The 27110-nt window shown below is 36.1% G+C and overlaps 2 protein-coding genes across 2 annotated transcripts in view; both read right to left on the bottom strand.

The window, feature by feature from the left end:
- CFAP58 (cilia and flagella associated protein 58) overlaps positions 1–27110 on the bottom strand; it is a 124964-nt gene that overhangs the window by 37014 nt on the left and 60840 nt on the right. The gene's annotated exons all lie outside the window — the stretch shown is intronic.
- Positions 8301–9041, bottom strand: LOC123236263 (ADP-ribose glycohydrolase MACROD1-like). Its single transcript, XM_044662565.1, has one exon. The coding sequence runs from the start codon at positions 9033–9035 to the stop codon at positions 8301–8303; it is 735 nt and encodes a 244-aa protein (XP_044518500.1). The 5' UTR covers positions 9036–9041.

Genomic DNA, 27110 nt, shown 5'->3' with positions numbered 1-27110 from the left:
GTAAAACTGGGTTCTCTCTTAAATTCTCTGCTATTCCTACAACTGAGTCAGAAACAACTTAGCTTATTTATATACTCTCAAAAAACGGGTCAGAAAATTGTTTATTGTACTAGCTTTATCTCTTAGTTATAAATGTTTGTAGAAGCTTTTATGGGGTTTTTTTTGGCTTTATTTGCTTTGTAAATGAATGCAAATTAATTGTGCCTGGAAACTCCACATGTATTTACATGTATATATTGATATATTTAGGTGAGTGTTAAGATGTAACAGCTTCTTTCCAAAAATCATCCTCTAACTAAAATGAATGTGTCAACTAACTAATCAGATGCTTCTGCATACATAAATACATAGCTCTTGCTAGGAAAACCTTAATGCATTTTTTTTTACTGTCTGGTTTCCATCAACCCCTCCCATTGTCTTTAACAAAAGAACAAAACCAATTTAAGATATTGAGCAAAATTGCTTCCCTCACTATACAAAGACAAGCCCAGAAATACTACCTAATCTGTCTGAAAATGCTTATTTTAATTAGTAGGAAAATAAATTAGAAGCTCTGTAAACCTACTGCAATTCTAGCTTGCATTAGAAAAGAAAAAAAATTATGGCTAATACCTTGGGGCTTTCTTGTTTATTGGCATTATAACCAAAATGTCAGCTAAGCTGAACTCTGGAACCACCTTGTTTATGATGTCATGAAGCAGCAAAGTCCCCTGGAGAGAGTATTTGAAATGCCTGAATTCTGGATGAGAGAAACTATGCACTTAAGTTTCTTCTAAGCAAGGTACTAGTTTGTTGCACAGTGGTTCTTGCCTTGTGATATAAATGATTAAGTGTTTTATGAGGCACATCAGAAATTAACATACACTAACCTTCGCTGTTTTTATAACAACATGGAAAGACACCGCCAGGGCTTTCTCATACAAACAACACAAACTTCTTTTTGACATGTTTCTGCAGAATTGTATATTTCTTTCTTTTTTTTCCTTGAACCCTTACCTTCCATCAATCAATACTGTGCATTGGTTCCAGGACAGAAGACTGGTAAGGGCTACACACAATGGGAGGTTAAGTGACTTGCTCCGGGTCCTACAGCTGGGAAGTGTCCAAAGTCACATTTGAACCCATATCCAGGTCTGGCTCCCAAGCTGTCCCTAGAGCATATATTTCTAAAATGCAAATATATTTGCTGATAAAAATTCTGTGTAGAATATTGCAGTCCCACACACACATAAGTTGAATTTCATTAACATGGCTGCTTAGGTTTGTTTTGTCTTAAAATTTAAAAAAAATTTTGTCTTAGTGATTGGCAGAGTACCACATCCTAGCTCTGCCCTTGTTTCCTTTTCTAGTCTAAGCTCAGCTCCTGATCATGGAATTTCTCTGAGGTTTACTTTCAAATTTAGTTTGTATTATTCCTCCACACAGTCTGACATTCCAAGCAGTATAATATATATATCACAAAAAAATCTTAAACCAGTTAGTTTTTCTCTTTCCTATGAATACAGTCCTCTAAGCTATTTCCCCAAAATGATCTTTCTTGCCTGACTCAGTGTTTTAATTTCCAGCTCCCTTTAGCAAGTGGGATTGTAGTACCTAAAAGAGGATTCAGAAACTATGTTTCCACTTCCCTAAGTAGCTTCCCTCCTATATTTCTCTTTTTATCACTGTCTCCCATTAAAATCCTATACCCATATTTCCCCTAACACAATCATCATTTAGGATCTCCATTTTTAAAAATTATTTTTAAAAAATACATGAATATAAAATATTCATATTTCTAAGATCCAAATTTAAGAATCATTCAACACATATTTATTAAGTACCATTATGTCCAAGCATTGAATCACAGAATATTTGAATTAGATAGAGCCCAAAGAAATGATTCTTAATCTGGGAACTGTGAATATTTTTTTAAATAACTTCACAACCATATTGAAATATAATTGGTTTTCTATGTATTTTATTTTATGCATTTAAAAACATTATTCTGAGAAGAGGTCTATAGGTTTTACCAAGCTGCCAAAGAGGACCACATCACCAGAAAGGTTAAGAACCCCTGATCTAAAGGGTCATCTGGTTGCAGAAGCTCAGAGTTAAAAAGGATCTCAGAGGTTAATCCAGGCAGTATGTGACAACCCAGTTAAAAGGTAGTTGTCAGCCTTTACTTAAGACCTCCAGTGAGGGCAAACCCACAACCTCTGGTGGCAGCCCATTCTACTTTTGGAAGTTCTAATTATTAGAAAGCTTTTCCTACCATCCAATCTAAAACCTCTGAAATTTCCATCCTTTGCTCCTAAATCTGCTTTCTAGACTCAGCAAAACAGGTCAAAGATGATCCACATTTCATTGAACAACCCTTGAAATATTTGAAAACTGCTGTCATGCCCACCTCTGCACCCCAAGGCTTCTCTTCTTTGGACTCAGTATCCTCAATTCAGACAGTTGATCTTCACATGTATAAACTCAAGGCTTTTCACCATCCCAGTTGCCTACTCTAGAGACTTACCAATTTATTGGTGTCCTCCATAAAATGTCATACACTGAGCTGAAAAGAGTATTGCAAATGTAATCTGACCAGGGCAGAAGATAGCATTATTCCTAAATGCTATAGCCAGTAGCAATTAGTCAGACAACAAATGTATATATTAAATTCCATCCCACTATGAATTACATGTTATAACAGCATCGTGCAACATGCATCTAAAGACACCCATTGCTCCCAGTAAAAGTTCAGTTGTGTAAACACACTCATTTAAGCTTCAGTGAAGTTTGAATGAATAAATTTGTATCATAGTTCTAGGAGAAGCAGGATGAAATTCCCCAAACTAGAAATGTATAGATATAATTACAGATTCTAATCATAACTCCCAGTGACCTAGGTTTTGTGTGTGGGTATATGTGTTTTGACTCTGAAGAACCTTTTGTTCCTCCCCAAAATTATTGACTGGCATAAGCTGACTATAATGGAAGAATAAAGAATCTAAATTTATTAGACCAGTCCTCTTCCAGCCCCATTTAATTTATAAACAAGCCATTAGCATGTGTGTAAAAGAGAAAAATTGACAAAGAAAATTGAACAAACAACTGATGAAACATAGAACCCAGTGAGACCCCCAGGAGAATATGGAACAACAAAATGTTCCAGAATGGTTCAAAAGAAAAATGAAAAACATAAAGGAACAAGTTAGAAGACAATAAATATTAGCACAGCAGAAAAAATTAGCAGAGTAGGAAAAAATTTGAATCCATAGTGGAGAGTCTCACCAAAGAAGAGAGAGAACAACAGATTTGTAATTCAAATTGACAGGATAATCTAGAAGAAGAACAGGGAAAGGCAATAATGTTAAAAGAACCCATGATCACTATATAAGAAAAAGCTATTAACCTTAAAGACAGGTTGCAGAGAGACAGCTTAAGGACTATTGGTCTCCCTGAAGAACATGACAATCTAAAAAATGTGAACACCACAATATAGAAAATGATACAAGAAAACTGCCCAAAATCTCTGACTTCAGAAAACAAAGGACCTACCATAAGAATCCATAGATTCTTTTACCTCCAGGAGGAAAAGAACCTTATAATTTAATATCTGAGACAAAGAGAAATTAAATGTAATAATTCAAAAGACGATGAATTCTGCAAGTGGGAAGGAGAAAAACCTTCAAATATAAAGGTGAAAAAATTTGAATAGCCCAAAACTATTCTGGACCCACTAGAAACTGAAAGATAGAATAGAATAATATATTCTAAAAATGAAGGAGCTCAAGATGCAATTCAGAATGACATACCCTGAAAATCCGAGCCTAATCAACAAAGAAAAGAGATAGAGGTTCAATAAGAGGTATTCTTTCAATAACAATTACAACAAAAAGACATAGGCAAAATATTCTACTTGCAAGCATGCCAAACTACAAGGATTGTAAATGAATACAATTACCAAAGCAAGAATGACACACTAAAGTAATTTAATTTTTTAAGAGAAATTCTGACCTATGTGGTTAAAAAATATAAGAGAACCATTGAGAGGTTTGTTTATTTTAATACATAAGTGAATAAAGAAAATAAGAGGAAGGATTTTGAATTAATCACTTATGTAGAAGGAAAAACCAAGGAAAATAAGAGAAAGAATGGATATCTAAATAAAAGAAATTAAAAGAAATTAACAAATTAAACAAAAAATCTTCCAACTAAGAAAAGGTTCAGAAAAGGAGAGAAAAGGTAAAAAGAAGAAAAAAAGTTTATAGGAATATCATTCCATCAAAGCGAATTGAACAAAATTAACATTAGGAGCAAAGTATTTTCTTAAAAGGGGAACAAAAAAAAATCCTGATTTATAAAAAAAAAAATTAGATAAACAAATGGAGGGAAATGTAAATCTAACTCTCATGACTTTAAATGTGAATGGACAAAGCAATCTAGTAAAACAAAAGAGTACAGATTGAATAAGAAAATAAACCACACAATGTTACTTCAAGAAGCATATTTAAAAATCAAAGATATGTAACAGAATCATAATGAGGGCTAGAAGAAAACTAATGACAAATCAGATGATTCAAAAAAGACAAGGATGCTATCGTGCTATCAGACAAAACAAAAGTAAAATTTCATAATATAAAAAGGGTTGAACAAGGAATTTGCATTATTCTAAAAGGAATCATAATGAACCAATATCAGTATTAAATTGTTTGATTAAATTGAAATATCTAAATTGATTAAGGAAAACTTATCTGAATTGCAAAAAGGTATAGATATTAACATGAAAAAAACAAAAGAAAGAAAAATAATTACAAGAACCTATTATGAACAGTGAGAAACAAAAAAAAATAAAGGACATAAAAGGATATATCAACTTCAAAATTATAAAATATTCAAACTAAAAAAAGCAAAGAGAGATCATAATAATAGGAAAGCTTAATGTTCCTCTCTCAGAGCTGGAGAAATCTAATAGAAAGATAAAAAGAGAAAATATATAATTAAAGGAATTATTAATTTAGAGTGCAAAGATTTATGGAAACTTTGGAATGGGATCACTAAAGAATTTGCATATTCTCAGCACCAATGGCAATTTTACAAAAACTATGTATGAAGGCAAAAAGAAATTAAAAATAAGTGGGAAAAGGGCATAAATATTAAACATATGCTTTACAGATTCTACTAAATAAATATAGCAATCAATTCAGGAAGCATGAACAAAAGGCACAAACTTTAATGGAGATTGAACAATTTAATCCTAAATAATGAGTAAGTCACAGAACAAATCCCACAATTAATTATGTAAAAACTGATAATGAGACCAAAAAAAGGCAAAATTTCTAGGATGAAGCTAAAGCAATCTTCAGAGTATATATTTTCACACACACACACACACACACACACACATACACACAAATTAGCAAATAAAAAAAGAAAGGTTTAATGTACTGGACATGTAGTTTAAAAAATTAAAAATCCAACAAACCTAGAAAAAGCACAAAGGAGGAACTTTCAGAGATTAGAAGTGAAATAGGTCATTGGGAAACCAAAAATAATATAGAAGTTATGAACAAAACTAAAGGTTCATTCTTTAAAAGACTAACAAAATTAATGATGTTCTTCCAAACCTAATTAAAAATAAGAGGGCAGAAAAATGAAACCCCCCAAAAATAATAAAATGAACAAGGTTAAACCACAAAAAACAGTTATATGCAAAGAAAAGTAAGAACATAAAAGAGACTATATCAACTTCAAAATTAGCAAATACTCAAACTAAAAGAATAGTAAAGAGAGATCATAATTTATCTGATCTCAGAAAATAAAGTATATTTAGCTGTAAAGAAACTACTAAAAGAAAAAAATCCTAGCCCAGATGTATATATACAAAAATTCAATTAAACACTAAAATGATACAAATTATTTTTTAAAATTTGGAAATGCTTTGCTAAACTCCATTTATGATATAAAAATCCAGAAGAAATAAAGAACAAGAAATACAGGTCAATATTACTAAGGAATACACATTACAATTTTTAAAGTAAAATCTTTAACAAAATAAAACAAATTATAGCACTTTGTACCAAAAATCATTCATTATGACCAAGTTGGATTTATAACAGGAATAGTAGGATAGTTGTTCAACATTTGGAAAACAGCATAACTTTAAAGATATTAAAAACAAAAAACATTCAAACTCATAAGATTAAAATATTAAAAACAAAAATATTCAAATCCATAAGGTTATCTCTACATGTAGAAAAAAGCTTTGACAAAGTAAAATACTCATTTTATGCTGAAAACCCTAGAAAGTATAGAAAGAGAAATCTTTTTAGTATGATTTTTTAAATAGTTATTTCAAACCAAATGCAACCATTATAAGCAATGGGAAAGCACCAAATGTTTTACCAATAAAAAAGAATAAAGAAAACTAACAGAGATATAATTGACATGTAGTCAAAAGACATCCATTAATAGTTCTCAAAAGAAAAATTTCAAACTATTACAACCATACAAAAAATGTTTCATATCACTAATAAAAAATGCATATCCAAATAACCCTGATGTTTTACTTCACACTGAACAAAATGTTAAAAATAATAAAAGATGAAAATAATTGATGTTGGAGGACCCTAGAAAAGACAGGCACACATTAATGCATTGTTGGTGGAACAATGAATTGATACAATAATTCAGAAAGCAATATAGAGGCTCAAATACATATAACCTTTGACTCTAAATTCCATGAAGATCATTGACAAAAAGGACTCTGTTCATTGCTTTTTCCCCAGAGTCATTATTTCAATCCTGCCCTATCCAGCACTTCAAACTCTCTCAGTCTTCACTGTTCAATGAGTTCACCACAGATATTCCCACCCTTGATCATACTCACTATCTGTTTTCTCTAGTCCTACTTCTAGAAGGGTCATCAAGCTCTTCTGGAGAACAATGTACAGCCTAACTAGTTTCAGCTTGGTCTTTACCTCTGCTTTCCAACTGAGGGAGTACCTTCAACAGGAATTCTCTCCCCCACCCCCAGGGATAAAATCAATAGTTTCTCATTCTCAACAGGTGTACATCTATGTGTACTATATTAGGGAGAGGGAGTTAAGACTGGACCTATGATTTTGGTACAGGGAATTCCTGGGCAGAAAAAAAACACCCCTTTATCAACACTGAAAGGCAATTTTTCTGCTGCAGCTCATTTTAGAGAATTGTCTAGAGCTAAATTTAAATGACCAGGTTCACCCAACCAGTACGTAATGGGCAGAATTTGAACTCAAGCCTTCATGACTTCCAGGACAGTTCCCTATTCACTTTAGCAATCTGCCACCCATTATCTATACAAAATGGGTATATATATATATATATATATATATAATCATTAGGTATATTCTCACCATCTCTCCTAAGTCTTCTTCCTCCACAGTCCAGAAATCTGAAATGCCTCTGACTATAAGCCATTTTTCCAATTCCTGACCCTGTACATCTTCACTATGATTTCACCCCTTCCTGTTATCCTAGACAAGCCTTCTTTTCTTGTAGGCTTGGTACTATGGTCATCTAACTTTGGTTCCTTGCCCTCACACCCTGCTGTTGCCCATGCCTAAGCTCCAACTCTTAGTTCCCCCACTATTGGCTTTCTTCACTCCATTTCAAGAACTCTTGGATGCCACTAAAGGAAGTCAAACCACCATACCAATGAGACCACCACTAAGTCATATTACCGAACCCATTTCTTCAAGGGCTAGCTTTTCTTTTTTTTTTTTCTTCTTTTCTTTCCTGATTGACTATTAATACTCCTAACGGCCTGCTATTCTCCACTGTGTTCTTCTCTCCTCAAGAGCCCTACACATCACAATAACGGTATTTCCCCGTGTTAGAGAAAGAGAATTGTATTTGGAGTCAGAGCACTTTGGGTTTATTTGGCAAGTCTTTTAAAACACGGCTCAAATGTTAGCTCAGCAACTTACAACCCGTGTGATCTTGATAAGGTCACTTAATCTTTTTAGGCCTCCAATTCCCCCGGAAAACGAAGGAGTTGATGTGGATAACCTAAAAGGTCCCTTCTTCCAGTTCTAAGTATTATGATTGCCTCCACTTGATTTAGTTATTTTTATTTTTAATGAGCTTCGAACCCCTTATTGAGTGGTCATGTGAGATCCTCCTCATTGCGGGAGGGTCAGAGGCGGGGGCGAGGAGGGGACTGTTGGTCGAGGAGGATGAGGGCAGGGGCAACGTGGGATGGGTTGAACAGTATAGTCTGAGAGCTGGGTGTGAGCCCCCCTGGAAGATTATGAGTCTGATGGAGTGGGAAGCTTGATGCAGAATCAGGCCGTAGGGAAGAAATAAGGCAGCCGCTTGCGGTATATCTTCTCATCCTTTTCCAGAAACACACAGATCACCAACCGATCCACCTTGTCCTTGTGCTCCTCCAGCCACTCCCTCAGGGTGCTCAGGACGACCTCAGCCGCTCCCTCGCTGGGGTAACCAAAGACCCCGGTGGAAATGCACGGGAAGGCCACGGATCTAAGGCTGTTCTCGAGCACTAGCTGCAGGCTGTTGATGTAGCAGTTGCGAAGCTCCTGGACCTGGGCGGGGCTGGGGTTTCCCTGCGCAATGGGCCCTACGGTGTGGATGACGTACTTGGCAGGCAGGCGGTAGCCGCCGGTGATCTTGGCTTTGCCCGTCTCACAGTGATGGAGTGTGCGGCATTCCTCTTTGAGCAGGGGGCCGGCGGCTCGGTGGATGCAGCCGTCTACGCCGCCTCCTCCCATCAGAGAACTGTTGGCCGCGTTCACAATGGCGTCCACCTCTAGCTTGGTGATGTCTCCCCGGAAGAGTGAGATCTTCTCATTCAGGGCCTTGTCCGGCTTGTACTGGGATTCCTTGTCCTTATCTGACGCCCCTTTTGCCTCTCCATCCTTCCAGAGGGGTATTTTTTTCAGGCTGACAAAGTCTGGGCAGAAATAATGCTCCTCCCTCTGCTTGTCACTCAGAGCCTTCAGATAAGCTTTAGCCTCCTTCCAGTCCGTGGAGATCTTGAGGTCCACTTTCGCCGCCATGGCCAGAGGGGAGGCTGCGGACCCAGGCTGTGAGCTGGACACCCACCCTGACGCTGCTGGGGTCCCTGTGCCTGGCAGAGGCAGCGCGGTGCCAAGGAGGGCTGTGCGCCGGGTTCTGCTGCTGAGCTGGCCCAGGAGTCCTACTTTAAAGCAGAATAGCTCAGGATTGACGTGACTCAGCCAAGGTCACATAGCTTGTTAGTGACATAAACAAGACTACAGAAACTGTCTCCTCCTAGCCCAGGTTGTTTCACTGAGGGGAGGATATGGGCTCTAGGGAGCAATAATAAATTAGAGAGGTTTTTTTTTTTTTTTTTGCTTCCCTATTCATTTTTTTTAACCCTTACCTTCCATCTTAGAATCAATACTGTGTATTGGCTCCAAGGCAGAAGAGTGGTAAGGGCTGGGCAATTGAGGGTTAAGTGACTTACCCAGGGTCACACAGCTGGGAAGTGTCTGAGGCCAGATTTGAACTTAGGACCTCCCATCTCTAGGCCTGGCTCTCAGTCCACTGCTGCCCCCTTCCCTGTTCATCTTGCTCATGTATATGAACTAATTCTCCACCCCATCACCTTCCTGTTTCTGTTGAGAGGGTCATTATTCTTCCTAGTCAATCAGGGATGCCACCTCAGAAGCTCCATCTTCTCTTTCCTCTCCCTCTACTCCCATCCTCAATCAGATGCCAATTCTTGTCACTTTTGTCTCCACATTTCTCTCATTGTTCCCTTCCCTCCATTCCCCATGGCTACCTCTAGTTCTGGAGCTCCTGGAGAGCAGGGACCATCTTTTGCTTTGTATCCCCAGTACTTAGCACAGTATCTAGTTGGTAGAAATATTTTTTTTACTTTAACTTATTCTTTATTTCCTTTTGGTCATTGTTGTTAGAACAAACTCATACATAACCAAAACCCCAAAATAAAACCAAAAATACACTGATATGAAAGAGGACCCCAACAGTTCTTTCTCTGACGGTGGATAGTATTCCCTGTCGTAAGTCTTTCAAGATTGTCCCAGATCATTGAATTGCTGAGTAGTCAAGTTTTCACAGATAATCATCATCCAACATTGTTGTTATTGTATACAATGTTTTCCCAGTTCTACTTATTTCACTCTGCATCAGTTCCTGCAGATGATTCCAGCTTTTTCTGAAGTCATCTTGCTCATCATTTCTCATAGTATTACCAACATGTACCACAACTTGTTCAACCATTCCCCAACTGATGTACATCCCCTCAAATTCCAATTCTTTGCTACTGCAAAAAGAGCAGCTTTAAATATTTTTGTACCAGTAGGTCCTTTCCCAGTAGTGACATTACTGGATCAAAGGATATACACAGTTTACCTTTGGGTATAGTTACATGGTAGAAACTTATTAAATGTTTATCATTTGAATTGAATCTCATCATTTCTTGCTTTCCCCATTTCCAATCTTTTCCCTCCACACAGCTACTAAAAAAAAATCTTCCTAAACCAAGTTTGGATCATGCCATTCCCCTAATTCAAGAAGCCTGCGTGACTTTAATATCTCTAGTACAAAGTCTTTTTCAGTTTAACAGCTAACGTCCTTTACAATATGACTCTGGCCTATGTTTCCTGACTTATTTAGCTATTATACTCTCTTTCATGAACTTGACTCTCTTGACAAACCAGACTCTATATTGGTCTTGAGCTTAACATTCCATCTTCCACTTTCAAGGCTTTGCATAGTCCAAACCTCATGTCTGAAAAACATTCCCTTTGCTCTTCTCTTCACCTCTTGTAATCTTTAGCTTCTTTCAAGGCTCACAGGATCATATATCATTGACCTAAAGCTGGAAAGGTCCTCAGAGACCATTTAGTGCAACCTCCTCATTTAATAGTTAAGGAATCTGAGGTCTAGTATGATTATGTCATCTTAGGTAAGAGTCTTTTCCAATCCTCTTTCATTATTAACTCCTCTACTTCTCCTCAAATAACTTTCTATGTATTTGGTAAAAATGGAAGCTTCTTGAGGGCAGGGGCTATCTTTCCTGTTGTCTCTGTATCCTTGACACCTAATACATATAAGTCAATGTTTAATAAATGCTTGTGGAACTGAATTGAAATGAATGAAGGCAATATCATATATTGGTGAATGTTGCATTCAAGAGTCAGAAGGCCCATATATTTCATTCCATGCTCTTATTGTTACTCCCTCTGTAATTATGGGCAAGTCACAACTATTCTGCCTCAGTTTCCTAGGCATAAAATGAGGCTAAAAACATTTTAATACCTACCTCACAGGATTGTTATAACAGAAACATTTTATAAGACATTTTTTTTTAATTTTTACTTTTTGTCTTAATAACAACTCTAAGATAGATGGGAAAGGGCTAGGCAAATGGGCTAAGTGACTTGCCCAGGGTCACACAGCTAGAAAGTATTTGAGGGCATATTTGAATCCAGGTCCTCCTGACTCTAGGCTCTCTTTCCACTGCTACCTAGCTGATCCCACTTTGTAAATCTTAAAATCTTAAAGGTCTATAACAGATATGGGCTATTACTATCATTCCTTTTCTCTGACCCCTTTTCCTTGTCTTTCAAGCATGCTTGGGTGGCCCCTATTTATTTTATTTTTAATTGTTTTGTTGGTTTTTTTACCAATTACATGTAATAACAAATTCCCACACAATTTTTCCAAAGTTATATGATCCAAATTGCCTCCTTCCCTCCTTCCCTCCTTTTCCCGCAGCTAGCAAACAATTCAGTCTGTAAAACATATTTCCATATTCTTCATCTTTGTAAGTGACTAGTCTTATAAAACCAAAATCTCAAAACACATACCCAAATAAACTGAAAAACCATATGCTTTCATCTGTATTCCTACTCCAATCATTTTTTCTCTGGAAGTGGATAGCATTCTTTGTCATCAGTCCCTCAGAACTGTCCTGGATCATTGTATTGCTGATAATAGCTTACAGTTGATAGATCGACAATATTGTTATTACTATGTACAATGTTTTCCTGGTTCTGCTTATTTCATTTTAGCTTAGTCCACGAAGGTCTTTTCCAGCTCTTTCTGAAATCATCCTGTTTCATTGTTCCTTATAGCACAATAGTATTCCATTACCATCATATGCCACAATTTATTCAGCCATTCCCAACTGATGGACATCCTTTTAGTTTCCAATTCTTAGCCACCACAAAATATATATATTTTGTGCAAGTAATTTCCCCTAGTTTATTATCTCTTTGGGATATAGATCTAGTAGTGGTATTACTGGATCAAAGAGTATGCACTGTTTCATAGCCCTTTGCCTTCCAGAATGGCTGGATCAGTTCACAATCTCACCAGCAATGTATTTTTAAATGAACCCTATTTAAAAAATAAAATTATGGCCTCAGACACTTCCTAGCTGTGTGACCCTGGGCAAGTCACTTGACCCCCATTGCCCACCACCCTTACCACTCTTCCACCTATGAGACAATACACAGAAGTTAAGGGTTAAAAATAAATAAATAAAATAAAATTATATATATATGTGTGTGTGTATACATGTATATATACATATATATATATATATTACATATCTATAATATATATCTTTGATCCTGGTGCCCCTTTTACTTATCATGCTACTTCTCTCCCCCCAGTGACAATTTCTGGAACCACCTCTATTTCCTTACCACTCATTCCCTTTCTTGGCTCCCAACCATCTAAATTCTGCCCCTTTCCATTCTATAAGAATTACAGTTACAGAGGTCACCTTCTTCTAGTAAAATCTAAAAGTTCTTTCTTAGTTCTCATTCTTCTCCATTCTTCAGCACTTAACTGTTGAAAATCACCAATTTGAAACTCTTTGCTCCTTTGATTTCCATGCCACTGCACCATCCCAATTCTCTTTCTCTTAAAAAATAAAATAAGGGAAAAAAGAATCTCTTCATTAACTTGTCTTCTTTCTCTGTATTCTAAATGTGAGATTTCTCCAAGGCATAGTCCCTTCTCATTCCAATAGAGAAATCATTCATTTCCATGGCCATGAATATGGAAAACAGTAGCCACATGGGAGACCTAACTGTCATTCTGAAAAAAAAAAAAACTATCTTAAGCTATCCTGACTGTCTCTTTGTTCCCTCAAACCTTAGATATGAAACAGTCTCTCTCATCCTCCAATCTCCAATTATCAAAAATCCTACCTATCCTTCAAGATCCAACTCAAATACTATCCCCTTTCATGAAGCCTTCCCTTGTACCTCAAGAAGAAAATCTTTCCTTCCTTGAAACTCCTCAAATATTTTTCTTTGTACACTTATGTTAGTCACCATTTCTATTTTGTATTAAAGTTATTTGTGTGTGATGTGTACCTTTAATTCATTTATCAGTATTTATTAAGGACCTGATACATGCTAGGAAAATATAAAGATAAATAAGACACGGTCACTATCTTTAAAGAACTTATGACCTAATAGGAAGAAATAAGCCCTGACTATAGATAAATATGTACTTTTACAAATTAGAACATAAATATATAAAGGGTAGTTAGGAGTCAAAATGGATGGAGTGCCAGTCCTGGGATCAGAAAGGCCCATATTACTGAGTTCAAATCAGACTCTTACTAGCTGTATGAACTCTAGATAAGTCACTTAACCATGTTTGCCTCAGTTCCTCATCTGTAAAATGAGCGGGAGAAGGAAATGGTAAACCACACCAGTTTCTTTACCAAGAAAATCATAGAATGAGGTCACAGAGACAGACACAATTCAAACGACTCAACAACAAATATACAAAGGCTCTAAAAAGTGTCATGAGCTCAATGACTGGGAAATCACTTCTAGTAGAGGAAATAATAAAATAATGTATACTATTCTCTTCAATGTCCCTCCCCACCAATGACCAACTTTTTTTTTACTTTTATGTCTATATCAAGGCATAGTGTTTTATAAATAGTAAGTACTCACGAAGTGTTTTTTGAATGAAAGACTCCAAAATTCACATCACAACTCTTCCCCCTACCACCTATTCACTGTATTTCACTCAAAGAAAAGAAGCATGTTATAATGGACAGTAAGATGAATTTAAGAGTCCGAAAGACTGTATTCAAATCCTACCTTTAACACAGATTAGCAGCATGACCAAGGACAAGTCACTTAACTTCTAAACCTCAATTGTCAAACAGTAATAAAAATGCCTATCATACCTAACTCATATAGTTGTAAAGTGAAAATATGTAAAATATTTTGAAAACTTTAAAGTGTTATTTATATAAATATCAGGTAGAATTATTTTGTTATTCAACTCTAGTCTTCTATTTTTATATATTTTCTTTCTTTTTTTTTTTTTTTTGAGTCTGAGTTCCCCTATCTTCCCCAGGTTGGAAATACAGTAGTCTCTCCTGGTCCTACTGCTGAAGAGGATGACAACTTTGACCTGTTTCCTAAACCAAACTTGGAGTTTTTTATTAATGGACTTCCATTTCTCAACTTCCTCACTTTTTAAAAAACCTTTGAGAACCCAAAATGGGGTCAACCAAGAGCTGGATACAACTAAAAAACAATAAAAATAGCACAGACCCAACTTATATACTGGCTTAGTATCTCATTGTATGACAAAAATATCAACATATTGTATGTAATTGCATATAACACTGTCTTAACATACTAATTCCCATAAGCAGCATACAAAAATAAGTCTCATTTAATAGTCATACTTTGAACACCCATAAAATAGCCTCGTTATTTCTTCCTCCCCAACTAGATCACAAGTTTCTTGACATTAGGGACCATATTTTATTCATCTTTGTATCTCTCTTAGTGACTAGAATAATGCTCTGCACATAGTAAGTAGGTGCTTAATATATTTTTAATTGAATTTATTATACTCAACCTTTTAATGAAGGAGGCAGTATCACCGAGAACTCTCTAGTGACTCGATTCAACTCAAAAAAAAAAAAAACATTTATTCAATGATTATTATCTGTCAAAATGAATATTTACGAGAATATAGATTATGGGAAATAGAGGGATAATAGAGGTTTTAGCTCATTATTTCATTACTAGAAAGTGATGGCACACTGTGACAAGTATGCATCCACTCAGCAATACTTTTGTAGGTTACTAGTTACCAGACCAGATGGTCCTGGACAGAGGAAGATGCAATAGGGGACATGCATTTTATCTTAGCCTGCCTCTACAATGAAGCTGAACTAAGTCATCAAAAGCCAAAAGCAAAATGAGTCTGATGACTTTGGTATAATCTTTAATAAGCTACATATTTGGCATCTGTTTCAGGGCAGACTATGCATCAGGAACTCAGAAAAAGTCTCTGGAGAATAAAGTCAGCCGCAATCAGTCTCTCACCTACACATCAGGTCTGTGGAAGATAGGGTTATACATTGTTAAATTCATGAAACAGGAGCCAGTTTTGACACCCATTTATCAGAGCTGCTTTAGGCATAATAAAATCAATCCCACCATTATAAGGAGGGGTGAACTTGATGACCCACTAGAGATTTTTTCCAATCTAAACGATTCTATAAATTCCCTTAAAATCATAAAAAATCCGATTAAGGATTCATGTAGGTGTTTGGACTATAAATACAAATTAATTTCTGCTCCAGCTGCAAATTTTCTCATCCTTGTAAGTAGCACCTTTATGTCTGAGATATTTCTGGTGGAAAAACTATGAGAAGAGCTAAAGCTAGACAGGACTCCCCAGAGTTCTTGTTTTGAATCATTTTCTTTTAATTTCTTAAATAACTCTGCATCTTGCCTCCTGTCCACAAACATTTATCACTGAAAATCTGTTTTACTTGGAAATGAAATATAATTGTATACTGATTTAATAAGAACCTAAATGTTCCACTGAGAATTCCTTTATTCAAAATACTTTGTTTCTGTTCTAAGTAATCTACTTGCTTTCCATTTCTAGTTAATATATATATATATACATATATATATATAAAATTGCTATGTATTTTACTAAAAAGTAATTTTACTATTTAAATGCTGCTCTTGTAAGAAATTTATGTAGTTATGTTGATTGTTATGCATCTTACTTTTTTTAAAAAAAGTAATTTAAATTAACTCTTCCTCTAGGAAAAAAATACTAGTTTCTATTTAGAATTTTACCCTATACCTATTAGATTTCAGTAAGTAGAAACCAAAGAAAATTGCAAATGTCAACACTTTTTGAAAGATTCATTTATCAACCAATACATTTCTGGTTCACACGTGTTTTCAAGATGAAGTCAGATTACAAAATAGAAATGAACAAATGTATCATGGGAAATATTCCCAAATGCACAGGAGGAAAATGTACAGCCCCTAAGAAATGTGCTCTGCTATGACATCACAGCTGTTTCTTCTATAAAAGAAGCTAAATCGTGCAGCAAACTATAATTTCTCAAATAAAGAGAATAAAAGATTAAAGCAAAGAGAAGCATGTCAGTAATAAAAGCCTAGGGTACCAACCAGATGTCAAGCATATTAAAATATCATATCAGGCAAAGATTAAAATAAAACTCTTCTTATATCACTTGAGAAACAACTTAGTATAGTACATAGGGAGCCAAGTTTGAAGCTAAAAAGACCTGAGTTTGAGTCTCTGACAAATGATCTTATTCCTAGTTTTGTGATCTTGGACAAATCACTTATCCTCATTTGCCTAACCCTTACTTATCTTCTGACTTAGAACTGATATTAAGATAGAAAGTAAAGGTTTAAGAAAAAAAAGAAAATGATTCAGAACACAAAGTGGCATTTTAGAAGTTACTTTTTGAAGAGAATCTCCTTGAAAACTGGTTTAAATCAATCAACAATCATATATTAAGTGCCTGCTACATGCAATGGAATGTGGCACAGTGGACAGAGTAAGTATCAAAATCAGAAAAAACCTAGGTTTAGGTCCTGAATCTGACGCAAACTGGCTTTCATCCCAGGCCAGTCATTTAGTCTCTTAATGTCCCTTGGCAACAATCTAAAATGCCAAGAGGGTGCCCATCTGTAATGGCAGGGAGTTTCTTCACTGAGTTCTTTATACAAATTAAATGCTGGGCTTTAGTAAAAAAAAATACATATATATATATGTATATATACATATATATATATATATATATATATATATAAAAGGCATTGTTCTGGCAATGAAGCAAAGAAAAAGATAAAATTGTCTTTGGCCTCAAGTTGCTTACATTTCTGTTTTTAAGGTCACAGGTAGGGGTGGGTCTCATATTTCTCATGCCAAAGGTTTGCATGTCTGAAAACCTGAGAATTCATCATCACCTACTTTCTCTTCTTGCTCAAAAATTTGCTCGAAGCCCTTTCAAAGTCGATGCGTCAGGTTCATCCAAATACACAGTCAACATCCCTCCACTAAGATCTTACTCTGATGTCTTATTGTGTTTCATTTTGGCATACAAGATGATCCCAAGTTTTCAAAAACTAGACCCGCATCATTGCAAGTTCTGACAGTTTCTTTCAAGCTAAAAAGACTCATGAGTCTGAGCCCAGGAAATGGCCATTCCCTTCCCTGTGGTCTGTTGACAAATTTAGCTAAGAAAGAAACTCATCCCCAGACTAGCCAAGCGGGTGATAAATTTTTCAGCAGCCCACGACTCTCAGATACTTCCAACTAAATCTTAACAAGATCGTGATGTATGTCAGTGAAGGGAGCATACACAATAAAGGAATTACATCTTCTTGAGGAAACATTTAAAGCACACAGAAATGAGTATACTTTTCTTGATTTGGAATTGATTTTCAACCAACTGACCAATAAATATTGACTGAGTACCTGCTAGATAACTTTGCTGAGATTCTAATTAGTGCTGTTCTAGGAAAATATCACTCATTCAATATACTCTATTCCATGGTCCAGGGCCCTACAAATAGTTTGGGTTCAAACAGCCTGGGTTCAATCCTGGGAGTCTAAACTTAAGGAGGTCATTTTCTCTCTTCGACTCATTGTTCCCACTTGAAGTCCTTCTGGAATATTTCCTGATATTCTCATGGCAAAATTTATATCTAGATTTCCTCAACGATTATTATTATTATATTATAATTAACTCCTGTAGAGGTCCTCAAGTTACTAATATGTATAGGGTATGGAAAAGCCTTAATTTCATACCATAGAAATCATACAAGATGCAAAAGACTCACAGGAACTTGTAAACAAAGGCAGAAAACTATAAAGAATTCAAATAGCCCAATAGCTCTACCTCAAAAGGGAATTGAATTTAGGGTTGCTACCAGAACACTCTGACATTGAGTGAAATCTTTTTTTCTTACAGTCATAAACAATTCCTCCCTGGAACCCCTGGAAGGTGAACATACTTTGGGGACTGCTAAAAAAAAGTAATTTCCATCCTATCAGACACTGTCCAAGAAAATCGTGGCTTTGCTCCCCAATTCATATCCTACTCACAAACTAAGTGAACTATCTTATTTTTTTCTCTAAGAAGCATACAACATAGGGAAACTCCTTCTTTCTCTTGAACTATCAAATGTAGGAATTCTTAAACTCATGTCTTCCCATGAAGCACCTGCCAAAGCTGCCAAAGCTGCTGCTGCTCAGAAAACTCTCCTATTCTGGCTAGAAGGCTAAATTCTTGGGTCATGTGCTTAGAGAGTTCAAAATATCCCCTCCTCTACACAAGAGGTTAGGGATTAGGAATATTATCATGAGAATGATGTCTCCTTGACAATAGAGATGAGTTCATTCCTTGTAGAAGTATTCCCAGTGCTTAGCACATAGAAGGAATTTAAGAAAGGTTTTTTGATCGATTGTTCATGAGTTTCCTTCTCATATATGTGCATGTATGTATGTATGTATGTATGTACAAGGTGTACCCCTGCTACTACGTATCATCAGCTGCTCCTTGGTAGGAGAAAAAGGGAAAAATCCCTTCCCCACACTCCACCACTAAAATCCAGAAGAAAGCAAGGAAAAAGTCAAAAACTGAAAAGAATGAGAGAGACTAACCAGCTCACATGTATAGGCTGCAGAAAAGAGAGGTGGGTTCTCAGTCAAGGCAGTCATAAAGAGGCCACTCAATGCTCTGAAATTCAATCAATCCATGGCCAGGGAATATGCTCAGATTTTATGGGGAAGAGATGCCCTCCACGTAATAGCCCACCCAGTCATTTCCTCAGATTGACTAGGAAACTCTTCAGATTGATTCCTCTAATCACACCTCTAATACTGTATTTCCTGAGCAAGATCTTCTATGTACTTAGTATTTCCAGAGGAACAAAAATGAATGCGACAGAGACTATTCTACCCTAAAGATGTTTATAATCTAAAAGAAAATTTATGTTTGCCCATCACATTGCTAGTTTATCAGGTACACAAAACCATAAACTAGACAAGTGTCTAACTGTTGTCTAGATTCCTGATAAATTAAAATGGCTTGAGAATGTAGCATATAATGTTGGATTAATTTGATGTGTTGGTTAGTTTTATTTGAAGAGATAACTCTGGTAGAAAAAGAAAAAGGAGGCTATACATTAGGAAATGCAAATGATATTTTTAAAAGATAGCAATAAATGTTTTAAATTAAAATCTATTTAAAATTAATATTAAAAAGTAAGGAAATATACCATTTAACCCATTTCATTTTTTGAGTCTCTTCAAAAGATATATATATTTTTTATATTTCTCCTCCAATATGTAAAATAGTAAAGAACCTTCCTGATGAAACCAAAGGGCTGGTCCACACTGAAATCCATTTAGTAGTTCATTTAGACTGACCATTACTGTAAGGATTTGGGGTTATGTATCATCTCTGAAAAGTTTAAACTATTTTTAACTTCAATCAACCAAAGTAAAGTACCATTTCTATAACAAAATCTCTAATGCTCATAGAATTCTGATTTTAAAAGAAGTCATCCCCAACACATTTATAGAAAGGCCACTGTAAGGTAAAATAGGGAAGCACATGATAATTGAGAGTATTAAGTATACCTAAGCAAGCATGCAAGAAGGATGACTCAGAATCTTATTCCTCTTAAATGAAGCTGAACAAAGTTTGAAGAAAACCTAAATATGGACACATAATAAAACTACAAATGCACTCTCCCCTGAAAGATTCTGTCAAAGAAAAAATTATCAATACTGTACTTCATATTTTGGGCATAAATCTACTAGAAGCAATTATTATTTTAACAATAATCTAAATCTAAAAATTTTCTTGCTCAAAGAGAGAGATGGCTAAACATACAGAGCCCTCTCATGCCTTTGGACCTTCCCTACCATTGGGCAATTTTGAATACAGGAAGCTGGAACAAAGAGGTTATGTCTTAAAATAGATTTTGGTTTTCAGTTTTGGTCAAATCCTAGAGCAGTGGTCACTTAATCTCCTTCTAGAACTGCTGTATTCCTTCTTTGACCACTTCTATCCAAAGGGCTGAAAAGATGTCCTCCTTGTAATTAATGTCTTAATCCTTTTGAAATGGAAAAGAGGGGCCCTTAGGTGGGTCACATCATCTCTGGTTTGGTAGGAAAGGCAGTGATCTCCACTATATAAGAGGTACTTTTTGTTCTAAGTTTGATTATCACCTATAATCCCTATTCTCCAGGGTCTAAGCCTTTGCTATTTATTGACTTTTTAAATGTCTCCCTACAGAGGAAAATCTGTAAGATAAGAATATTAGTCTAGAAAAAAATATTATTACTTAATATTTTTAGTTGACCTAAAAAAGGAAGTTTTTTATATTTTTCCACAATGATAAAAGGTCCAATAAGGCACTGCTCTTCTCCTTTTAAATAGTGAAGGAAAGAGTAATTACTGAACACCCATAAAATGCTATGCTGCAGAGAGGAGGTTGTCAGCAAACATTTATTAAATACCTACTATGTGTCAGAGACCATGCTAAGCAACGAAGAACAAAGAAAGGCAAAAAAACAGTGCCTACTCTCAAGGAGCCTGGGGTCAGTCAAATAACTATGTACAAACAAGATATAGGGAGGATAATTTGGGCTTAATCTTAGAGAGAAGGCACTAAGATTTAAGAAGGACTGGGAAAAACTTCTTGTAGAAGAATGGATTTGGTCTAAATCCTAAAGGAAATCATTAAAGCCAGGAGGTGGAAGCTGAGGAAGAAGAAAGTTCCAGGCATGAAAGAGAAGAAGTGAAATATTCCAAATCAAGAATTGGTGTTGTGTTCAAATAGCAAGGAGTCAAGTGTTACTGGTTCACAGATTGTATGGAGGAGGGATGGGGGAGAGGGGAGAATCAAGTGTGAAAGAGTGGAGGTTATGAAAGGTTTTAAAAGTTGAAAAGAGGGAACATATGGGGTTCAGTGGATAGAAAGGTGAGAGGTCGGTCCTGGGTTCAGATATGGCCCAGACATTTCCTAGTTGTGTGATCCTTACTACTCTTCTTCCTTGGAATGGATACCTAGTATTGATTCTAAAATAGAAGGTAAGGGTTTTTTAAAAACCCAACAGAGTATTTTCTATTTGATCATGGGGGCAGAAGGGAACCACTGGAGTTTATTGAATTAGGGAGGTGGCGGGGATAGATTTTTACTTTAGAAAAATCAGCTTGACAGCTGAGTATACAATGGTCTGAAATGGAGACAGAGTTGAGGCAGGGAGAAAAATCAGAAGTCCATTTCAATAGTCTAAATGTGAGGTGATGAGGGAGAAAAGCATGTCTATGACAGATGTTACAAAGGTAGGGTTAACAAGACTTGGCAACTATTTGGATATAAGGGTGAAAGATGGTTTGGAGTGAAAGATGAGTTCAAATTTGGACATGTTAAGTCTATGAAGTCTATAAGATATTCTGTTTGAGACATCCAAAAGGTAATTGGAGAGGGGAACTGGAGGTCCAAAGAAAAGTCAGGGCTAGACAAATAAATCTAAGAATTATAGCATGGAAAATATAATTGCATCCAGGGAAGCTGATGAGATCACTAAGCAAAATAGTATCAAGGGAGGAAAAGTCCCGGTGGACCTCTACGATTAATGGCTGTGACCTCAATAAACATCCAGGAGACTAAGAGATCTTTATTCTGGATGAAGATACATTTTCCAAAGGAAAATAGGAAAGAAAGTAGCCAGGGAAAGGAGAACAAGGAGAGAACAATGTCATGCAATGTCAAAATTTAAAGAGAAGAGAGAAGGAGAAAAGAGTGGTTGACCATGAAACGCTGCAGAGAGGAAGATAGAGAAAAAGCCATTTGATTTGTTGATTAAGAAAGCTTTGGTGCATTGCTGGTGGAGTTGTGAATTGATCCAATCATTCTGGATGGCAATTTGGAACTATGCCCAAAGGGCTTTAAAAGAATGTCTTCCCTTTGACCCAGCTATACCACTGCGGGTTATACCCCAAAGAGATCATAGGGGAAAAAATTTGTATGAAAATATTTATAGCGGGCTTTTTATGTTGGCAAAAAATTGGAAAATGAGGGGATGCCCTTCAATTGGAGAATGACTTAACAAATTGTGGTATCTGATGGTAATGGAATACTATTGTGCTCAAAGGAATAATGAACTGGAGAATTCCATGTGAACTAAATGACCTCCAGGAATTGATGCAGAGTGAAAGGAGCAGATCCAGGAGAACATTGTACAAAAAGACGGATACACTGTGGTATAATCAAATATAATGGACTTCTCTACTAGCAGCAATGCAATGATCCAGGACAATTCTGAGGGACTAATGAGAAAGAAAACTGTCCACATTCAGAGGAAGAACTGTGGGAATAGAAACACAGAAGAAAAACAACTGCTTGAACACATAGGTCAATGGGTATATGATTGGGGATGTAGACTCTAAAAGATCACCCCAGTGCAACTATCAATAATATGGAAATAGGACTTGATGAATGACACGTGTAAAACCCAGTGGAATTGCACATCGGCTATTGGAGGAGAATGGAGGGGAGGGAAAGAACATGAATCATGTAACCATGGGAAAATTTTCTAAATTAATTAATTAAATAAAATTTTTCAATTAAAAAAAAGAGCATTGGTAACTTTGGAGAGAGTTGAATGATGATGTCAGAAACCAGACTGAAGAGAATTAAGAAAAGAGTGATAGAGGGAGAAGAAAGGATATAGAAGAATTTACTGCAGATATCATATACATATATATGCACATAGACAAAAACGTATGCATATATATCCACGCAGATATATATTGTCTAGCGTATATCACGTAGAGCTATTTTTGTACACATAATCTATGTCATACTTAATTCCTTAAAAGCAACGGCTGTTTTATCCTCAAAAAGTAGCATGGTTCAGTAAAATTAGGACCAGATTTGTTGTCAGAGGACCAGAGTTCAAATCCTGATTCTGTCAGTGTCTATGTGATGTTGGGAAAGTCACCTCATTGGTCTAAGGCTCATCTTTCTCACCTGTAAATTAAGGGAGTTGAACTAGATGACCTTTATAGTGTCTTCCAGGTCTAACCCTATAATTCCACCATCCATCTCTGCAACCTCTATAAAGCTAGAGAGGGTATACAATAAGCACTCAAGTATTCTTTAATGTAATATAGTGCATAAGTCAGTGTGCAAACATACATATAACCATTTTTTATGACTACTTTTAGTTTTCTGCACAAGTGGATCCAATTTCTCTCTTCATCCTAGGGGACAGGTTGAGTAAAACCATAATACCAAGAAAATCCATAATATAGTTTTAGCATAAAGGGGGGAATTAAATTAGAAGAGAAGCTAGTTTACTAGGTCAAGAAAGAATCTTTTTTCATTGGATTCACCATTTTGAATGCTTAGTAAAAAAGAATGGTAGAGCTCCACTAGAAGGGACTTCCCCTCTCATTTGGGGTTTTTCTAGGGCAACCAGGTGGCTCAGTGCCAGGCCTGGAAATGGGAAGTCCCAGGTTCAAATCTGACCTCAGATACTTCCTTAGCTGTGTGACCCTGAGCAAGTCACTTAAGCCTAATCGTCTATCTCTTAGTGCTGTTCTGCCTTGGAACTAATACTTAGTACTGGTAGTGTTTTTCTAAGCAATAAAATCATGTTCTTCACCTCAAATTTTGAAACAGAACTTAATTAACATTACTGTTTCTATTTAACAATTTTAATTTCTATTGCGTCTTCCTGTGGCACAAAGTCTCTCTAATATGCATCATTAATAATTTCAGCACAGCTTTGGGGCCTGAGATTCGTTAGTTAACTGCTAACAGAGGAAGCAAGAATTATGATGTTTGCAGAAGTCATACCAAAAGAAACTGGAGCAAAATCTCGGAGCTATTTCTTCCAAATCCTGGTACAGTTGCTCAATAATGGAGCAATTGTTTTGAATATAATCATAAAAATGGTGGTATCTTTGTTGAGTCAAGTCCATATCTCCATTCATAGTTGACAGATTCCCCTAGGAACTCTTTTATGCCAGATTCGAGGCTTTTCAGGATTCTCCCCACAGTATAGATTTCGCACCCCACTATGCAGTCCTGTACTAGATTTCAAAGCCACTAAATCTAGGGGTGCCCCTTCTTCTGACATTCTACTGAATATGCTCCTACATTTGCCTCATTCTTGCACTACCTGAAAATGCTATCAACCCCTAAATCTCAACTCCCCAGGCAAATTACTAGCTACCAGGAACCATATTGGAAGCACTAGAGAAATCCTTTGAGATGTAAAGGAAAAATTTTACATTTAACCTATTATAAACTGAGTCCAAGCCAACATAATAGGGCTACTTCTATGATGCCAAACAAAATGAAAATACTTAATGTAGTCCTCCTGTATAAACACATAGCCACTGCAGAATCAATTCAAACTCTTGCCTAATTCAAGACATTTTACAGCTAAATAAAGCAGACCTACTCAGTCATAAAATTAAATTAGAGAGAAAGTTCACCTTGGAAGTACAGGATTGAGATATTAACAAATACGGAGCTCCTCTGGCTCATTTAGCCATTTGTGTATCTTTCTATCTATCTATGGGCTGTCCCCATTTCCTAGCCCCTCTAGGCACATGTGACAGGGAAAGCTGAGTATATAATGTGACAATTTCCTAAAGCAACACTAATCAGAACCCAGAAAGGTAGTTTTATAACTTTATGTATTTTCAATACGTCACTCTTCATTATATATTCAAGTTCTCCACACAAATAACTCCCTAAAATGCATATCCTTTGTTGTCACTGCTTATTAATCACTGTCAATAATATCTCAAGGGAAATGGTCTTTCGCATTTGTTCATTCTGGACTTTTCTTTCCCAAAAGACCTAAAGACAATCCATGTGACTAACAAGTCATTTGATCTATCACCCACAATTTCATCTTTTAGATGAGACGTGGTTTTGTTGTTCAGTCATTTTCAGCCATGAAATTTTTTTTTTACTTTTTACTTTTTTCTCCCCTTAATTTTAACTGATGCCCTTTGTTTTTTATACCAGTCATATCCTAGTGGTAATAGCTGGTAAATACTACAGAGCTCTCCCTTCTAACAAAGAGAAACAGTTAAATAAAATTAACTTGGTTGATAAAAAAAAATTCTTTGTGAAACTATTTAGGATTTTCTTGACAGATACTGGAGTGTTTTGCCATTTCCTTCTCCAGCTCATTTTACAGATGAGGAAACTGAGGCAAATAGGGTTAATTGACTTGCCCAGAGTCACACAGCTATCATATTATGTATCTGAGACAAAATTTAAACTTAGGAAGATGAGTCTTCCTGATTCCAGGTCTGGCACTCTCTCCACTGTGGTGGAATGTGACATCACAGTAGAAGTAATAATCCAGGTTCAGGAGGTAAACCCAAAGCCATTGTGATTTAAGTGGTATATGAATGGATCAAGAAAAAGAACTCTTCCAGGACAAAGGTATTAATGTTTTCTAGAATTAGGCTAGGAAAAAAACAGGTCACCTCAACCCAAAGGGAGCTAAGTAAAGAAGGTGAAATAAAAGAACCCATTTTTACAAGTCATTGTGACTTCTACTTTATACATCTTTTATAACACTACGATTTCTACAGCCCTAGACATCAGAAATATAGGGCATTTAATTCTGCTTTCCACAATTTACTCTTCTGGGCAGGAATTTTCCACTTTAGAAATACTTTGTAAGGGAAGATTAAAGCAAAGCATCATTAGAAATACAGGTATATATTCAATCATTAAGCACATGTCTGTAGAACATTAGAGTTCCTACCATCTTGGCTCTCAACCTTTTCAGTCCCTAACCTCATTTGTCTCCAATTTGCCATCTTTATCCCACCTCCTACATGTCTATTCTTCCCTTTTCACTGCAATCCTTTTGTTCAGATCTTCACTGGATCGTCACAGTTAAAGAAAGAAATTAATTTAAATTAACCGAAAAATAACTAAATAGGATTAAATAGTTTTAATTATTTCCTCCATGATCTTTCATGCATTTGAATAAAGAATCTTTCAATCCCCTGATTCTCTATTTCTAACTCTCCTCATAAAAGGACTAGGAATTTGTCTCTTAGAAACATAGAAAGTAAGACTGGAACTAGAGATCATCTATGCAATCCCATTTTACACATGAAGAAACTTTTTGATCCTTTGTCTGGAAGAGAATCAATGACATCATGGGGTGGTGTCTTGACTTGAACATAAATTGGATTTAAGGGAGACATAGTTGCACAGTCATCAGCCCCACTCTCTCTTTCAAAGTCATTGAAGTCCAGTGGCAAGACAAAAAGTAAGGACAACCTGGAATGCAGTGGATGACTTTGACATCTTCAATGTCTAATCAGGCTCTAAGTGCTCCACAGCACCTGCCTTCACAGCTGTTGGACCAAGTTATTCTTGTTTGCCCATTCTGCTTGAGAAAAATCCTCACGTTTGGGGTATACATACTCTTTACTTATTGATGGGTTTGAAGTCTAGTAGTTACCCTCAACTTGGTAGAGCCCATCTGCTGAGACAATTTTACAGAAATATTGCTGCTGTGCATGCTGTAGCTTCTTGGAGCCACAGGTGAAAGCTGGGTGAAAGGTGGACCCCAAAAGTGGATAAGCATCCCTGAAAAGGACTCCGCATACCCTTACACAGGAGGTGCTAGTCTTCCTTGAACACCTCTTAAAAAATCTAAAGAAGGGACTAGCCCAAGATCAAAATGATTAATGGCAGAGCTAGGACTAGAACCTGGGTCTCAATCTAGTATCT

The sequence above is a fragment of the Gracilinanus agilis genome, chromosome 2 (assembly GCF_016433145.1).
Source record: "Gracilinanus agilis isolate LMUSP501 chromosome 2, AgileGrace, whole genome shotgun sequence".
Taxonomy (NCBI): Eukaryota; Metazoa; Chordata; class Mammalia; order Didelphimorphia; family Didelphidae; genus Gracilinanus; species Gracilinanus agilis.
This window is presented reverse-complemented; position numbering and strand designations above follow the sequence as displayed.